This window comes from Anguilla rostrata, chromosome 3 (assembly GCF_018555375.3).
Source record: "Anguilla rostrata isolate EN2019 chromosome 3, ASM1855537v3, whole genome shotgun sequence".
Taxonomy (NCBI): Eukaryota; Metazoa; Chordata; class Actinopteri; order Anguilliformes; family Anguillidae; genus Anguilla; species Anguilla rostrata.
The window spans coordinates 38,941,912-38,960,622 of record NC_057935.1 but is presented as its reverse complement, the minus strand read 5'-3'; the positions used below and the strand labels follow the sequence as shown (position 1 = coordinate 38,960,622).

The 18,711-nt window shown below is 43.7% G+C and overlaps 1 protein-coding gene across 29 annotated transcripts in view; it reads left to right on the top strand.

Moving 5' to 3' along the window:
• The window catches only part of LOC135250787 (abl interactor 2-like), a 30,797-nt gene extending 12,926 nt beyond the window's left edge, over positions 1–17,871 (top strand). For 2 of the 29 annotated variants that reach the window (XM_064327470.1, XM_064327466.1), the window contains 8 exons: positions 4,212–4,358; positions 6,661–6,785; positions 10,687–10,932; positions 12,522–12,683; positions 14,368–14,454; positions 14,782–14,955; positions 15,044–15,140; positions 17,676–17,871. In XM_064327470.1, the coding sequence (XP_064183540.1) occupies positions 4,212–4,358; positions 6,661–6,785; positions 10,687–10,932; positions 12,522–12,683; positions 14,368–14,454; positions 14,782–14,955; positions 15,044–15,140; positions 17,676–17,763 (1,126 nt within the window). In that variant the 3' untranslated portion in view covers positions 17,764–17,871. Of the gene's footprint in view, positions 1–4,211; positions 4,359–6,660; positions 6,786–10,686; positions 10,933–12,521; positions 12,684–14,367; positions 14,455–14,781; positions 14,956–15,043 lie in introns of all 29 variants that reach the window. The other 27 variants (XM_064327474.1, XM_064327476.1, XM_064327475.1 and 24 more) reach the window with 20 other exon arrangements.
• Positions 17,872–18,711: the final 840 nt, after the last annotated feature.

The following is an 18,711-nucleotide window of genomic DNA, read 5'->3' as shown; positions in this document are numbered from 1 at the left end:
GTATAGTGATGATCACAACATTCTCATTCTATCTATGCAATCTTGGGAACGAGACAGGCTGCACTGTGATAAAAACATCATGAGAAACAGTTGTGTTCGGGAGCCCGCATTAGCATGCGTCTTAGAGATTATTTGTCAAAAAACGCAAGATGGTCCACTTGGTTAGAGGTGATTACTTGCATTTACATTTAAAAAAAAAAACATGTTTGGTTTGAGCATAAGTGCCTAGAATTATCAGGTATGTGAGCACTAGCTGTTGAATGGTTTTCCACCGCGCAAGAGGATTCTGGCCCAACTGGTAGTGGCGCTTGTTTTCCATGCATCATCATGCCTTGCTGCAGAACATTAATCAGCTGTGGCAGTTTTTGAAATTCAATAGCTGATTGGCTGTGCACCAGCGGGGATAAAAAAAAGGGTCATTCTGAAGCAGGAGAGAATGTTTTGAAATGCAAAACATGTTAGAGTTCCCAGAGTGGACATATGGTAAAACAAATTTACATGTTCAAATGTTAATTTTAATTTCAAATCTAAACGTGACAGACGTGTTCACCACAACTGTTCAGACTGGGCTCGTATCACCAAGGGACATGCAGTTATTGTCCTTGCATATAAACCTTCTCCCTTCCATGTTTGCTTTTCGCGAACATAATTAAGATTAGTTATTTAGGGGATTACTGCATTATGAAGATGCTCAGAAGTGCATGTAATCAAGTGGGGTGTCTATCGTAATATCTCTATTTAGAGGGCCTATTTCTAAACAATTAAAGTTAAAACAATAAGTTTGTTTTATTCAGAGACCTAAAATACATGATTTTATTGACAGACCACTAGGCTTCTAGTTTAGTTGGCAGAACACCAGACTTCTAGTTTGTTCTGTGTGTGTTATGTGTACAGTCTGTGTGTGTGTGTGCACATGTCTTTATGTGCAGCATGTATCATTATTAATTCATATTGCTTTTGCATTGTGTTTTTGAACAGCTCTGTGCTTGTGGATCTGGACTGTGAAAAGCATGGTTTTTTTGGTTATTATCTCAGATCTTATTGTGATTTTATGTTCAAAATTCATTCAAATCTTGCCAGGCAGCATGATCCATATACCACAATCATTAATTTCATCCTTAATACCTTCAAATGATAAATACAGTGAATGATTGAATATGCCTCCATGCACCAGTGACTGGGGGCCAGTAACAACAGATGTGACATGATTGTTGACATTGATGAAATGAATACAACATGTCTGGTGTCATTATTTAAATGCAAATGGTTCATTATGTTTTAGGTTTTTTCAAGAAGAAAAATTGGGGAGGATTCTGTCAAGTTAAGCAAGACTAATTGTCACTGAATTTAGTATCATGATGTCCGACCATGTCCCTCATAGGTGTCTATACTTTTGTAAAAAATAAAAAATTAATTAATTAATTAAATAAAATAAATACATGGATCAAATTCACCATCAGAATTCTGCATCCAGATCAATAGCTGAATGTATTGGTCCATAGCAACCATCAACCTTTCCAATTTATATAGGCTATACCCCAAAGGTAATACAAATAAAAAATTTGCATCACTTGGATTTGCACTTAATATAAAGAGGCCAAGCATTTTATTTCCCAATTTATAAAAATGTCTGAAACTGTGCATTGAACCACTGCTATAGCATGCATGGTTCTGATCATTTAGCTTTCAGATTGCTACTGTATTTTGTTATGACCCACAGCATATGGCCTCCAATTTCTATTTCTGACCCTGCTGCGCTTCAGATGGGCTTACACATAGCGTATTTATGGCCAGTTTGCCCCAGCCGTTCATGGTGTTCATGTCTGACAACCTGTGTACGGTGGCCACAGAATCACGTGTGAAAACAGTCACTGGCATCTGGGTGTGAGAGTGTACAAATCCACATGGATCAGCTGCAGCCTGCACAGGGTTCGGTGATTTCAAATGGAGAGATAAGGGGAAAAAGGCATCCAGCCATCATCACTTTCAGGTCCCATTGCAAGGTAGACATTTTAAGCATCTTAATAAAATGGTCTAGGCGAGGTCATTTAATGCCTCCTCATGAGTTTCACCCTGTGATTTAAAGTATGGTAAAATATGGCTGACAAAACGAGTGTTTTGTCTTCCCCATCACGAAGTGCCCAGCTCAACAGAAGACGTAAAAAATGGATCTTAAATCGAGAGAGGGAGAGAGAGCTTCCACATCTCAAAGTGTCAGAGTCAGCGGGCAATATTTTAATTTGGAAATGTATCCTCCTGGTCTTACTGTGCAATAAATATATTATTGTATGATACAATATATGTGAGAGAACAAGAGCCATACAGAGAATTATTTGGAGAGAGAGAAGTATTCTTCTGGCTGGGCAGAGCAGGATCATTATTGCATCCAGTCTTTGCACTCTAGTTGGTTTGTGTGGCAGACTGAGTCTTCAGTTTGGTCTAATTAATTATATTGTAGCCGAGTTCCACTTATCCTACATGAGGCTCATTTCAGTCTAACCCTTTGACTTATTTGGTGTGATTTGTGTACCTCTTCTCAGTCTGTATATGACTAGCGACTCTAGAAACTCCAAGGCTGTTAAATTGAGTGCATGCACTTTTGAATTAAATGTAAAATTTTGATATGGAGTGGGTTTCCTTCGATGCCCTTACCTAGAAACTGTATGCGTATCTGTATCTTGTTTTTTTTCCTTCCAGCACTGAACAGTCATTCTGTACATCCATTAAATAGCTCAACACAAAATGCCCCAATTGATATACGTATACTATAATTTAAGTGTAATTATGTGTCAGTTTAATTGAACTGTTATTCAATGTAGTTCTTTCCAGGTTTTTACAATTTGCACAGTTGTTTTTTTAATTTAAAAAAGGTACAGTTATATGTTTAATTGCACAGAGAAATGAGAGAAAACCTACCTGGTCATTCATTTCAAATATTTTGATAACGCTGCTACATGTAGTTATCTTTATAGTGAGTATTTACACAGTATTATTGTACCAGCCTCCTGCCCGACTGGCGGTTTTAAAGGAATGTGTAAAATGGCTGTTCTACTGTTGAATGCAGCATTCAGTGCCATAAAAAGGGCATTTACAACACTCACAGAATGCATTGACACTGCAGAGAGGAATTGCCATTGGTGTTTATTGTGTCTGAATTTTTTTGCCTGCCAATTTGTGATCCTCTCCTCCTCCCCCCTTCCCCTTCCCCCTGCTTGATGCTGTCAGTAATGATGTCTGCTGAATTACTACAGTTTGCATGTAGAACTTTCGTTATATTGTGTCTTGGGCCTGATGGGGGAGGGGTTGGGTGTATTAGTAGCAATGCTGAGCGATCAATAATGTTTTTATGCATGTCGATGCTTATCGATTTACAATTGATTTTTGAAAAAATCCAAGTTTTCAGTTTCAAGTTTTGAAAAAAGCTCAAAGGAATTACACAGTATACATTTTTCACTGCAACATAAAAAGCCATATTTAAGCTTTGAATGATGCTAAGCATTGGTTAAGACCTGGTAAAAAGGGAAGCAGTAAAAATTTTATATCATACTGTTCCATGAAACATTATTCTTCAAGAATATTTTTTTTGATCTTCCTCCTCCTGACTGCTTCCTCTGTCGTTACTACTTCCGGTCTGTTCATTTGTAATGAACAGTATTAACTTTTAGACAAAGTGATATAATTATACATTATACATGAACAATTCCTCAGATTGTTTCCTCAGAAACATTAATGGTAATTGCTTACTTTGCATTAAGCTAGTTGTTTCTGAGGTGATGTACAAACATAACCACATAGCACATAACATGACACATGAATGTCTTGCAGGAGAAATATCGAACGACAAAATCGGAATGGTAAAATTAAATAATTGATTAATTAACTTGTATAACTTGTATATATCACTCAGCACTCATTTCAGTAAGGGGGGGGGGTGGGACGGGGGGCTTGCCTGCATTTTCAGCCATCAGGTTCCGTCATCCCAGTCCACAGATGGATGCAGAGACCGAGGCTCCAGGTGTTTTTTAAAGCTAACGAGAGCCCTCGACGATGCCACCTGCTTCTTCATTTATGTTGTTTTTTGGGTATTAGAATAGTAGCCGTGTTTCCTTCCACATTCTGTTTATTTTCATTTTAGTCGTTCATCACGTGAATGTTTTAAAAATGCTGTCGTACCTCATCCCCCCCCACCCCCCGCTCCCCACTCCCCACAGGAGGCACTCACCCTATAGGACCCTCGAGCCAGTGCGCCCCCCGGTGGTCCCTAACGACTATGTCCCCAGCCCCACGCGCAGCGCCGGGCCCGCACAGCAGAGCCCCGCGCGCGCTGCGTCGGTTAACCAGAGGAACCGCACGTACAGGTACCCGCACGCTAGCCCGCGGCGCGGCTCGGCTCGGCTCTCTCCCGCCCCAGCGAAGCCGCGCCGCGCCTCTCCCGACACACCTCTGTCCCCGGCCGCACACCCCCCCACGGGATCCATCGACCAACCCAACAGCCATCGCTGCTCTGTCATATAAGTCACGAAGCGAACCGGCCGCCAGACTAACATCCTAACGCAACTCTGTGTTCCTCACACTAACGCACTCGCCGACCGCCTCCCCCGAACCCCCCCCCCGTGGTGGGAAATAATTTCATCTGCCGCAAGAAGAAACGAAAGAAAGCGAGGCGAGGCGAGTTTGCGCAGAAGCGGTGGGCCCGCGGCTGCGAAGGCCCGCAGCGAAGACTCCTGGGACTGCTTTTAGATGTTTCGCTTTTATGAAACGGTTTCAGATTTCCTCTGAAAGCCAGGAAACACTGCAGTTTGTATTTACATAGGCATTTACTGGAGCTTCTCCGGCGCGGCTTACAAGAACGCGCGGCGAACAAGACTCGAAGAAGCGCTCCACCTAGAAAGCCGCTTGATTCACAGACCTGTCTGAGGCGGCTGCAGAGACTCCCAGTGAAATAAGTTGTTCCACCCATCGGTGGTGCTCACCACTTCTTCCCTGTACCCGGAGGAGAAAAGCACAGATCAGAGTTTTCGGGAGAACTGCGTATCCAGCTGTGAATACCTGCGGTGTGTGCGTGGAGCATCGCACCTGCCCTGAATATCCCCCTTTAATGTGGAGCTTAGATGGGGAGAAGCGTGCGGTTGCCAGTTTTCACACACCGAGCACGTGGAGGAATATCGCACAGCAGCCTGCTCAAAGCGTGGAACAGACAAGACCTGAGTACGGAGCACGGAGAAGAGTCTTCAAGAGAACAAATCCACTGGGGACACCTGCTCTCACCGACAATGCAGCACACACAACGTATAAAATGAGTTTTCACATAGCTGTTTTCCCATTCCTCCTTTGCTCTGCTATTTGTTGACGGTCGAAGGGGGCCGCAGTAAGTCGACCGTGCGGTCCCCCCCCCTTCACTGTGTGACATCATTGTTTCCACCCTCATCCCACCTCATCCCTCTGTCCCATGACTCTGTGGTTTTTTTGTCTCTCGCCTGGCTTGTTTTCTGGGTGCCACTTGGCATTGCCTCTCTGGGCCGTATTTCAGAGGCCCCCGTGCCTCCCCGCCCCTCCCTCTCTGCTGAGTAACGACCTCCGTTCTTGCAGCCTTCACTAATAAATTCCTTCTCTCTCACTTTTCTCTTACGCGCTCTTTTTGGCGTCTTGCGCTCTAGGTGGGGTTTCTGACCGCGTGACCGGTGCGGTAGCGTCAGCGCTAAAGATGAGCGTAATGAAGCGTGCGCTCAAGGTTGTTATTGGCATGCTCAGTGCGTTCTCCTGCGAGGATCTGTCTACTCCGCAGATCTCCATAAGCCCCGTGAACTGAGTTCACGTCTGTGCGGCCCCGTTATAAATATGCACCAGTTACTCCTAACCTCTGCACTGCTGCAGAAATGGCTGTTTGATTTCTTCAGATTTTGATTTCTTCGGATGGAGCTGCCTGTAATGTACATTCACTAGCGTTACTGATGCTGCTGTTATGCTTGTTTTCCTTTGTTTACTGTGCTGTGCATTACCCGCTCTGAGATTTAGCCACAGCACCAGTTTAAGTCACTCTGCGAAAGGATGGTTCAAGAAATTGAGGATCCTGAAGGGAAAGTTTTTTCCATACCTTATTTAAAAATGATAATTCTGGGCTGTCTGAGTAGTACAATTGGCAGTGTTCGCGGGTGGGAAGCCGGTGAGGGTATGAGTCCTGATCGTTGCATTAGCGACTCCTACTGGTTGGTCAGGGCGCCTGTTCAGCAGGGAGGGGATCTGGGGGAGATAGCGTGAACCTCTGCATGCGTTACGCTCTTCCAGTGAAACTCCTCACCGTCAGGTGAAAAGAAGCGGCTGGCGACTCCACATGTATCGGAGGAGGCTCCCCAGACCAACAGACCAGGACCGTGATTCACACGGGGAATTGGTATAACGACTAAATTGGGGAAAATGGGAGCAAAATGGCAAAAAAATAATAATAATAATAATTCTGTCACATGCTGTAGTGTTCCAGCCAATCTGAGCTACTTCCAGGAAGGGCAGTTCATTTTGACATTTGTTGGTGGTGGTGTGCGTTGTGGTACAGGGAATATGGAGTGTCAGAATAACACCTTTACGGCACAGGCAGTGTAGTGAGGTTGCATGCTACGCAGCCTGGACCGCGCGATGTGTCATGGCTGCCATTGCCCCTTCCAGCAGCGGGAGCAGCGGCGGCAGCAGCCACCCCAGCAGCCGCAGCAGCAGCCGCGAGAACAGCGGGAGCGGGAGCATCGGCGTGCCCATCGCCGTGCCGACGCCCTCCCCGCCCAGCTCCTTCCCAGGTAAGGGTCCCCCTACCCTCGGGCCTATTCCACCGTTGCCACGGCGCCTCTGTGACTGTGCTGGCGGAATTGTATTTGTGATACTGCACCTGCTGTGCAGCTCTTCTGTTGGATGCAGAATGGTATGCAAAGTGAGCGTGCTCTAAACCAGGCTGGACCTCTCAACCTGTATGATGTCATAAAGCAGGTTAAGCCTGGCTGCCTGTGTGATGTCATAAACCCGGTCATACATTGCTACTATGATGTTGTAAAACATGCCATGTCTAGCAACCTGTGTGATGCCTACTTGGATACCTATTTTATGTTCTGCAACTGGCTTAACCAGCAACATGCTTATTACTGGTTTAACTTTTAAGGTGATGTGTGTCTTTTAATTTGTTTACTACTGTACGTTCACCCTGGGCAAAATTAAGTTATTCTATTAAGTATGTATATCTGAAGAGGTTATTTAGTCCCACACCTTCAAGATCAACTAATTTTTCCCACTTTACCCCACTTTTATCCCAATTTCACTTTTCTCTTTGGATCTCCTTGTTTTTATTTTTGTATCTTCACAGTTTTACCGTGCACCAAATGATTTTAGTGTGGTTTAAAAAAAAATCATTTTTAATGATTTTTGAACCCCTAACCCTTTTAACTGATAATCATAGATGCATGTTATTTCAGCACTGTAACATGTGTCTCAAAACTGAAATCACATCTAGTCTATAAGCAAAACTGGTGGCCAGATCACATCAGAATAAATTCATGGTGTGATTCAGATCAAGGCACCTATTAACATTTTATTAACATTGAGTTAAGACATTTTACAGAATTTTTTCTGTCTGAATATTTTAAACCAAAATAAATGTTCATTTCTATATGGTGATATTAGTATGTGTACTCCGACAAAACTGTGATTAAGACATCATTGCTTACGCACAGGTCCCATTGGCTATACTGAAGGACTGCTTGGCCAGTACTGGTCAGAGAACCTTGTAGGTGGGCTCATCTTGTTCCAGAGATTCCATATAAACCACAGATTGTAACTTTTCCTGTGTTGTCAGTTCTCTGAACGTGAATGCTATGGAGAAATGGACTATAATGGTGATTCCTCCAGAGAACTCCTGTTATCAGTAGATGTTCTAGGAATGTTTTTCCAAGTTGGCACATTTTTGGGACTAAAATCATGGATTTTATTTGCTGGACACTGGCCGTGATAAGGATACCAACTATACCATGACTCTTTCTGTGGATTTCCAAAACACATAGAAGGTGAGGACCCCCAAGCCTGTTGTGTCCTCGTGCTACAAAATAAGGAACTGTTGTCGCAGTAACAGTGGGATCGTAAAGTATTCTATAGTGATAGAACCTTGAGTTTTAACACTATTAAACGGTATGTTGTGTGACCAGGTTGATTAAAAAAAACAATGAATCCAAGTAAACCCACTCTGAATGAAGGCCAGTAAAGCGGTCAAATAAATAGCTAGAATTGCCAAAGAACGCCCAAATGTGTATGTCAAAATTGTGCTTCTAGTGATTGGTGTATGTCACCAGATAGTGTGTGTTTTTTCATAAACTGGCACCGTTGAAGAAGGTTTGATAGACCACCACTGTTATTTAGCTTTTTCATCTTGATCCAAAGATTTCCTATGCTGCATTGAAATAAGCACTGTGGTTGATAGGTGTTATGACAGGGTGGAAAAGCACAAGATGCACAGCTTGATCGGATGGATAGTTTTCTGAAATTAAGTTAACCAACACATCACAAGTCAACCTATAGGGATTGGCTTCCTCCCTTTGATATTGGTGAGATGTTTATGCTAAACGTGTGACATCATCTCCTAGCTCTCAGCCCATGAATATGAATACATCCCCTCCAGTAACCCTTACTAAGAGAGTCACGATTACATTGATAGTGTTCCAACGGGTTGCCAGGTGACCTATTGCTGTCAGTCAAAAGAGATGATGAGAAAAACAAAGTGGGATATTGTGCCTTCAGGGATGTCGCCGTGTGCTCTTATGTGGTCCAAGAAGTAAGCTCCGGAGGTGTGCAGCACCAGGAGAGGGCGCAAAAGATCTGAACACCTTTACCACTTATTTATGAGTAATGTCACAGAGCATTCATAATGATGGTCCACGGAGACCCTCTCCAATCATGGGGCATGCTCTCCGGGGATTTTGCAAAGGGGAAGTCCAAATATTGTGCTGTACCAGTGGTACAGACCAGTAGTACAGTCTCTGTATTAGCCTGTGAGCGTGAGGCGTTAGGTACTGCCATTATAAGCTGTGTGGTTGCTGTTTGCAGTAGGTAATACCTGGTAAACATTCTAATTGGCCGAATTTAAAAGAATTAATGGCAGCATTGACTGGCCAAGCAGTCGAATTTCAGTTGGTCAGGATGACAAATTGCTATGAAATTACTTGGTGTGTTTTCTTGCCTTAGAGAACCGAGAACCCTCAAATTCCCCTCTGCCAACTGTTGTAAAGCAAGCGGGTCATGCTCATGCTGCACAGTCAGTCTCCTGCTCGATCCGTACCATGCAGGTGCAACACTGTTACACTTTACAACTATACCCCTCATTCACACAGCAAGCTATTCAGTAGATGGTCGCTCCGGTTAATTATTATTTGTTGCCATCTCGCTAGCTAGCTGATGATATGTCTATCTCTGTCACTAGCTAGCTAGCAATCTCTCTATTTATCGCCCTCACTAGCTTGATAGATCAGTCAGTCACATTTCCACCAACACTTGTTGAGTTTTATAAACCGCTAGAGAGCTGGCTATAGCTAGCTAGAAATCTCTCTCACTAGCTAGCTAGCTAGCGATCTCTCCATCTTTCTTACTAGCCTAGGACAAATATATGAAATGGTCCTATTCTCTAGCTAACAATCTTGTCGTAAAATGTAATATTATTTAACTATGTGTGGTACAGATCAGGCAGCATAAATTTGCGTGCACATGTGCATTACATATTGGGCAGCGGGTACAGATAACGGGTAACGACAGGGCCTACCTGACCCAGCACTGAATTAAGTCCTGTTTTCCTGCAGGCTTGTAAGATTGAGGATGGTGAAGCATTTCTACTGCGTAGCAACTTCCAAACTAGCTTTTGTGATATTGGCTAACTAAACTGGTATTAATTTCCTTTTGAATAGGTGGTATTTTACATAAAAATAGAGGACAGAGTTGCTACTGAAGGATACTCAGTTCATAGCAGCTACAGTATTAGCTTCACTTACCCCAAGTTATATTTTTAGAATGCCAAAAGGTGTACCCCCAGTCTAGCTTGATAATTGCCTCTCTGCGCTACTCTGAATTGCTGACAGTTTAAATTTGCTAATGAACTACATCATTCAACCGGTTACAGAAGTTTGTCGCTTGCAGTTGACAATGATAGAAAGCCAATTTTCCTGCTGAATTACAAAGTCTGACCCTCACAAGAGCAGCAGAAGTAGGTGTTGGCCTGAAGTCCTGCCCTAGTTGTTTGGGCACTTGGGAGATTGCCAGCTGTGTTTATCAGTGCTATGCATGCCTTCCACAGACATTGTAGTCCTGTGAAATGTCCTTAAATAGCTGAAGCAGAACTTTCCTTTATTGTAGGGTCAAAGCTATTGTACACTCACTCCACACAGGGAGAGACGCCCTACATCCAGGCGGTTAGTGACCTTCTGGAATAGTTCATAATGACCCTGCATAGGACAGCAGGACCTGGCTACAATGGTGCAGAATCCAAGCTTGATAAAGCCACAATTTCTGAGTCTTCTTGTTACCAGAAGTGAATTACTTCTGTCTTAAGAACAGCTACCTAATTGATCCCCGCTGACACCCTCCCCTGGCAAAATATCAAGCCAATTTTTCCTTCTTTTAGTTCCCTCTTTCTCTCTTCCCTCCTGCCTTCTTTTTCTGCACTCTCCTCAGCCTCTGCCACTGGGGTGGCAGGTACCCCTCCGGCCCAACCCAACCATGCTCCACCCCTCTCCTCTGCTTCCTCTACTTCCACCACCACTTCTGCCCCACCCAAAGCCCCTCCTCCAGCCCCAGACCCTTCACAAGCCCTTCCCACTGAGGCCCAGCAGGCTCCTGCCAACCCCCCCCTTTCCACTCTGCCCCCCTCACCCTCTGCTGCCGCCACCTCCTCTACCGCTACTGCCACCCCCGCGCCAGGTGAGTCCAAGCCCTCTGCTGCCCCCGGAGCCTCATTGTCATGCCCTGTCCGGATACACGGACAGAAGCGTGTGCGAGTTCTGGACCGCTAACATGTCTGGCTGAACCTTTATTCCATGCTGTGTTCCATCTTCCTTTTCTCCATCGTTCCTCGTATGACCCCAGTAATCACCTCTGTTCCTGTGGTGTCGTTTTTATTTATTTTTTTCACTTTCTAGCATTATGGCAGTTCCATGCCTACAGATTCCATGTTGCATTGGGCCCAAGGGAAGCAGGTTGCAGAGACCTATTACCAGTAATCTGTTCAGAAGCAAATAAATGCATTCGCTGGTCTGTGTTTCTTTATAACGCACTTTTGTGGTTGCCAAAGCAGCATATCCAGTGTTTACTGAATTCTCCAATTTTCATTTCTGTCCAGATTGTCTCCATGAAACAGTTTTTGTTGGGTATTCTGAAATGTAATTAATTCAGTAAAGCTTTAACGTGGCATAGTCCTCAAACTCTTTTCACAATATTGTTTCTTTTCTGTGCTGTGAACTTTCCTGACTGGTAAACGGACGTCTGTTTCCCTTGGGATCTGATACGGTGTGTAATGTCCTCACGTCCGCTCTGTTCTGGCCACCGGTTTTCATCTGTCGGTATACGCTTGCAGCTTATGAGGCTGAATTTACAGAGACTAAATTAAATGGGTCATGTTAATTTCCTTGTGATTGGATTTCATCATATCTATGGAGCTAGGAGCCATTGACTGTTGTGACTGTGTTCTGGGTACTGTTTGTATGTGTAACTGAGGGAAGAGAGGCAGGATCTGATGCGGCCATCTGTGCATTGTTTGTGCTGCCTGTAGAGATCATCTGCTTGCTTGGGTCATTCTAGTTCTCGGGTCCAGTTCATGTGTTTGTGCTGAATTCTCAATAACACATTTTCCCACTGCCTTGCATGCAAACATTGCACTTACTGTGGTGGATTGACTGGGTGGGTTGATGTTGACGGGGATTAGGCTAGCTGGCAGTATCGTAAAGGGATAATAGGAAATTCACCTGCTCTAATAAAGGTTTCACAGAATACCTTTTATGCGGTACTATGCCTTTCAGTTCAAATGAATGCTATACAGGTTAAGACTCTGTAAAGAGTGTGAGAGCAAGTTCTTATATGTTCAAAATGCATATTCATCATTTGGTATTAAAAGTTTTGAGCTGGACCTGGCATATAAATTTACAAAATACAGTAATCTAGCCCTTGAAGAGATTAGCCACAATGTGATTTTCTGGTAAATCTGAAGTTTGCACTCTAGAACAACATTCTCTAGATCAGGGCTGCCCAGCCCTGTTCCTGGAGCTCTACCATCATGTAGGATTTCATTTAAACTGTACTAAACTGATTCTACTACTAATCTCTAGCTGTTGAAATGAGGTATGAAAACCTACAGGATGGCAGAGTTCCAGGAACATGGTTGGGTCCTGCTCTAGATTTAATATTTGTTAAGAAGCACCAGCACACAGTTTGGTTCACTGGAACACATGAGCCTTTTCAGAAGGCGTTCTGATTCTGGCCATGACCTGTCTAACCGTTCTTTCACTGCCTTTCAGGCACAACCCCTCAGTTCTATAGCATGAACCGGCCCGTCTCCCGGAGCAACCCGCCAACAGTTGGGGGGTCCCTTCCTTACCGCCGCCCCCCCTCTGTCACGGGCCAGCCCAACTTTCCACAGAATCAGCTCAATGGAGGACCTTACTACAACCAGAGCCAAGGTATGGCCATAGTTTACATGCAGAGCACAGTACAGTGCCTATTATTCCTACAGAGAGCCTCGCTGCATGTTTAACATGATCTTTGAGTTAAAGCTTGTACTTGAAAACAAACTTTTATATCTACCAGAAGTAGGGCTTTTCTCCATTACTTGGCAGACCCACATATCCTGAGCAATGTATCGTAATGGAGTAGAGAACTCTCTTTGGAATGTAAAAGTGTGTTATCGCCAACAAGGCACAGAGGCCCATTTATTATCGATTATTATAATGAAATCTCTCTCTGAGATTACCCCTCTATGCCTTCAGACCCTCATTTTGATATTTGGGAGATGCACCACCCGCTTTGAGTAGTCACTCCTGTCAGTACTGTCTAAGGTGATGTCAATGCTGAAATACAGTAATCCCACATCAAGGGGAAATCCAGCCATTACTTGGATAGAAGTGGCATCCCAGAAGACACAGTAGGCATGCCACAACTCTCTATGATCCATGGACAACCAAGCCTCCCAAACAGGCGCTGGCAATACCGCTCCTTTACTGTGTGCTGGTCTGAGAAGGTATGATTAGATGCAGCATAATGGCCTTCCTCCAGCAGACAGATAAATAATGATAAGGGGACTCTTCAATGGCTCTGCTTTTAGTGTGATCCCAGCCTAAGGCTGTCTCATTGGTCCAGTCCTCCATGTCTGCCCAACAGACACATCTACTACTTGTTTGCTGGTTACACAGTCAACTGGCCAGATCGACAAGAAACTAATTTGACCGCATAGAAACACATTATCATCACAGCGCGATATTCCCAGTGTAGCTTCATTTCGTATCCCCTACTAAACTATATTGAATATTATACTAATATTCAATGTATTGCTGAGCCCTAGATGCACCCATTTCAGAGCTGGACGCATGCTAGACTGCTCCGTTGTCAGTTGAGAAGCTGGTGGGATATGCTTACATCTAGTAATGGGAAATGAGCACCACATCAATAGTTGTAAGTGTCATGAAGCTAAAAATGGGTGGAGCTACAATAAGCCATCTTTGACTCAGTGATTTGAATTGGTCATCTTTTGCTGTGGAGTGCAAAATCTTGCTTGGTTCAAGCAAATAAGAAATTGAGTTGGAGCTCCGCCCATTATGGAGTTTATGAAATTTTCCTCTCCTGTCACTACTGCAACTGCAATTTGGCATGCCACAGTTGGTGAACAGAAGAAAAGATGGTTATTTATTTGCTATTCTTGATTCCAGACACTCAATCTCTGGTAGTTCATCGGGAAAACTTAATTAACTTTTCTGCCAAAGGCTTCCTGCAATCTGATTTGTGACAGCAGATTTCTCATAATGGACATAGGATGGTTGTACCATAAAGTGTAGGTAGCTGTCCAATATGGCACTGCGTTGAATGTATGGGAAATGTAGTTTGAAGGGGTGGGTTATGAAAACATTGCAAACCCTCTCACACTCCCTCTGCCCTCACTAACTGGGGTCACTGTGAATTCACGCTTTCTGCTCTCACACGGTGTTCGTCTGCCCACTGAACTAACTGGGTTCTCTCTCTTCTCTCTTTACCTTCATTTCTCTTCCTCGCCTATATTGTCTCACCCACTTTCCTGCTTTTGTCTCCTTGTCTGCTGTCCTCCCTGTTCCCTCCTCCTCTCCCCCTCCCCTCTCCTGGTTTGACCGTGATCAGCCTCGCTCGTTCCCCCTCCCCCCTCCGTCCTGCAGGCCACGCCCCAGCTCCCTCTGACGGGCTTTGTGGCTCGGGTTCAGGAGACCAGTAAGTGGCTTTCAGCTTCACCCCTTCACCCCTATTTCACAGGCGCACTGCGAAGGGTCTGCTATGGGAGGCACACTTTTAACTGCTTCACGCACTGTTTGCACTTCACCTGCCCTGTGAGAGAGCAGAGTCCAGAGATGGCTGTCGGTGTTCTTAGAAAGCTAAAAACGAGAACAGACAGGTTTTTTTTAAAGCTCTGGTATGTAGAGAATGGAGCTAGGCGGTCGAATGCAAGCAAGGGTCGGTCACTTGTGTGTGCCAGGACTGTGGTTTGTCATTTCCGTAGTTTGTAGATGCGTTCCGAATGCTCCCTGCTCCCCTCCCCAGTTTCGGACGCCTCCCCTCCGCCGCCCCCCGCAGAGGAGGCGGTGTTTGAGGAGCCGCACCCGCCTCCGCCCCCTCCGGAGGAGTACGAGGACGAGGAGTCAGCGGTGGTGGAGTACAGCGACCCTTACGCCGAGGAGGACCCCCCCTGGGCGCCCCGCACGTACCTCGAGAAAGGTAAGCTCCTCCGGCGTTTCTCCTCTTGTCGTCCTTCCGTTCTCGCTCCTCCTCCTCCCTGACCCCTCGCTTTCCCTCCCGTCCTCAGTGGTGGCCATCTACGACTACGCCAGGGACAAGGAGGACGAGCTGTCCTTCCAGGAGGGCGCCATCATCTACGTGATCAAGAAGAACGACGACGGCTGGTACGAAGGCGTGATGAGCGGCACCACGGGGCTGTTTCCGGGCAACTACGTCGAGTCCATCATGCACTACGCCGACTGAGGCCCAGAGGGCGCTCTCACCCTCCCCGCCTTCCACACACCTACCATACATATATATGTGTATGTATGTACGTGCGTGTGTATATAAGTATATATATACACATACATAAGATATAAGATATACATATATTTAAGATTTGTAGAAGTGGACAGTGGTGATTAAAGTTTGGGAAGATTAACAGAGGTGAGCAGAGGATGAGTATCACACCTCAGTGTATGCAGTTACAAATCGTCAAACAATGATAATTATGTTTCATTCAATGAAGTATATAGTTGTAATATGGCAAAGAAACCTTTGTATTTCCTTATGTTGAAACGACAATGGGTTGAAGTGGTGGAAAGAGAGGGTCTTCTCCAGTATGAAGCCTTCTTTAGTGTTTGAGTTCTCTTCAGCAGGACGACCATGCTTTACCAGCGCTTGGATTTGCCTATAGCTGGTGCGTTATAGGATGGTAGATACAAAGTGCGCAAGGTTTATAGAAAATAATAAGGACACTCACTTGGGAGCAGGGATTCCGGTCAGCGTAGAGCTTTGTGGATATGGTCTCAGTGTGAGTCTACTCTAGTGATGAAACACAAGCAACATTGTGGGTAGGCCTACAGAGACTCTACAGAGATGTGGGATATTCTCTTAACAATCTGTTGGATAAAATGCAGTGTAAAGACCTTAACACATTTGGAATTCTTTACTTGATTGACAGGGAGTCCGCTTCTGTTAGGAAAGAAAAATGGAGGAAGGTAAGGGGCGGGAGTATTTCCAATTCACCCCTGTTCTCGCCCGCATATCCTCGGAAACAGACTTCACTTTCTCTACAGTTCATTATATATATTTAAAAAAACGTTAATAGCTTATATAGAGCTTATGTACATCTCTAAATGATGTCGTCACAGTCAGCACACAACATTGCAGCATGCAAATGGAAGCGAACGATGCCATAGTGTGACTATGCTCGTGGTTTTTCGGATTAAACTGAGAGGGGGGAGGGGCCGGGTGGAGCAACACATTCCTCAATGATTTTAATCAGGCAGATTTGTCCTGGATCACAACCTGGTTCGGTCCAGCACAGGCGAGGGACCAGTGCTAAGGCTGATCGGCTGTTTCGTTCAGAGTTACAGATGGTTGGAGCCAATCGGTGCCGCTCGTCTCCAGATGGGTACTGCGGTAGTGTTCCCGCCCAGGTAGAGCGGTCATGGGAATTGCATTGAGACTGTGATTCAGGTTGCAATGGCCTTTCCTGACCGATTCGCCAGCCTTCCTTGTCAACCCAGAGGTCGTTTGTCTCCCATCTTTCTGAAGGGATGAGTATTGCTCAGCCTTCACAAATACAGTATGCAGTACTAAATTATGAAGCTCACCTTGTTAGATTTGATGCCTATTTTTGTACATTTTTAAAGGTTTTTCTTTTTCTTTTATTCTTTTGTTTTTTTTTTTTGTTTCTAAGCTATCGTTGTGGATCTCGCCAAAATGGCCAGTTCATTTTGAGATGTCAAAATGTAGTGCTACATACAGAGCATGCTCAAATAAAACCAATATTCAAATGAATTTTTTTCATTTGTTCACCCGCTGACTTCACATTGATTAAAGTTTTGAAACGGCTTTCTGTTCATCGTCAGTGGCTAGTGGTTGTACTATTAATGCAAAAAGAGAATCCAGTCAGGTTTTCAAGAAGTGAAGGAACGTTGTGTGCCATATTGTAATATTGTGTCATATGTTTGTGATACTTTGACCACAAGTCCTTTTTGTTCTGTTTGTTTTGAGTTTTTGTGTTCTGAGTCAGAAGTGGTTTTGAATCAGTCGTTGGCCGGCTGTAATATTAATGGATACTTGCATTTAAAATATTTATATGTACATATATATTTACAGAGAATATGGGAAATTTACATTATACCTTCCCAATATTGTTTATACGTGAATTTGAGTGGGAAAAATAAAATAAATGTTACATTTAATGTTGCAGAGAACTGTTTTGATACCTAAGATTTGATCACTTTAATAAGAAGACAACTGACAGAGAATTCTATTTCTCCCCGGTGATTCTGGGGAATTTTATGATTTGAAAGGCGTACATTTGCATTTTCACGACTGAAAGCACACTTTTTTTGTAGAAGTGACAGTTTTAAGAAGATTGCTGTGAAATATAAAATATAAATTTGAGTTAATTTAACTTTAAAAAAAATGGGTCTCCCCAAATGGAATACATTAACTTTCCGTGCTGTATCAAATGTTGGCATATTTCAGAAATATACCTGATAAATTTTTACTCAGACTAAAGTGTGTGCGCGTGCACGGGTGTGCATGTGTGCGCATACGTATGCGTACACATTTGCATTTGTATAATTAGATGGAGCTTAGCTGTGTGCTGAGGACGTGGCTATTTCTGTATTTCAAAGATTTTCCTGAGAGTGGGTCTATACTCGTGACTCTTGCATGTTCTTCTTTTGTGGTTTTGCACCTAGTGATCTCTGCAGCAGGGTGGCCCGAGCGCTGTCTCAGCTGGACACCAGGCAGGGCTGCAAGCGCCTACCTCGTCCACACAGATTGTAAATGTGTTACCCTTGCCCTTTGACCCAGGGCTCGAGGGCAAAGGTCAAAGTAATGGGCACAGAAACCAATATTTTGAGATAAGTACAATAAAATGTTATTGGAACTCAATGTGTGTGTGTGATGGATTTTTTTTTTATTATTTCTTTTTTTTTTTTGTTTTGGGTGTGAATATTTTTTTGGAAATTGAGGATGTGCCTGCTGGAAATTCACAACGCCTGCACTTCACTGTACTTCATTGCATATCACTGTTCCCTGATAAAGATATTTGGTGGATATTTTGTGTAATTGCGATTATTTTAGGTACGCCCAACTTTAGCCTTTACCCTTTTAGATTAGTATTCTACGGTCAGCAATGTGAGGATTAAGTAAAATCTGTTTAATTTCCAGCTTTAACGGCCAACACCCTCGTTTAATGTCCGGCATCTGAATACCAAACAAAAGTGCATCAACAGTTAAAACACCTCACTTATCCAACATGATGTTAAATATATTTATTTAATTTCATTTGTCATTATTATCAAAGATATCAGTTATATCCCCAAATTCATTGATAGGCAGAGAAAACTGTTGGTTCGACCTTTACCAAAATGTACAACTTGAAACCAGATTAAGAAATTTTTTAAATCTACAACAAATGTTCATATCTGTTCTAAAACCGAGGTTCAACTACCTTAAAAGAATATCAAATGTTGCAGACACGGACAATTCACAAAAGAAAGGAATGAAAGAATATAACCAAACCACAGCATGTTTGTCCCAAAGTAATCCACAGATCTGCTAAAACCAAAATAATCTCTTCTCCTGGCCTGTACATACTTAATGATCAGGTAGGATGTAAGAGGGGTCAATTTACAATACACATATTTTTTGTTGTAAGGTTTTAAAGGTTATCGGGAAGTCGACCCTCTCCTAGGAAGCATTATGGTGATACATTAATATAGCAATATT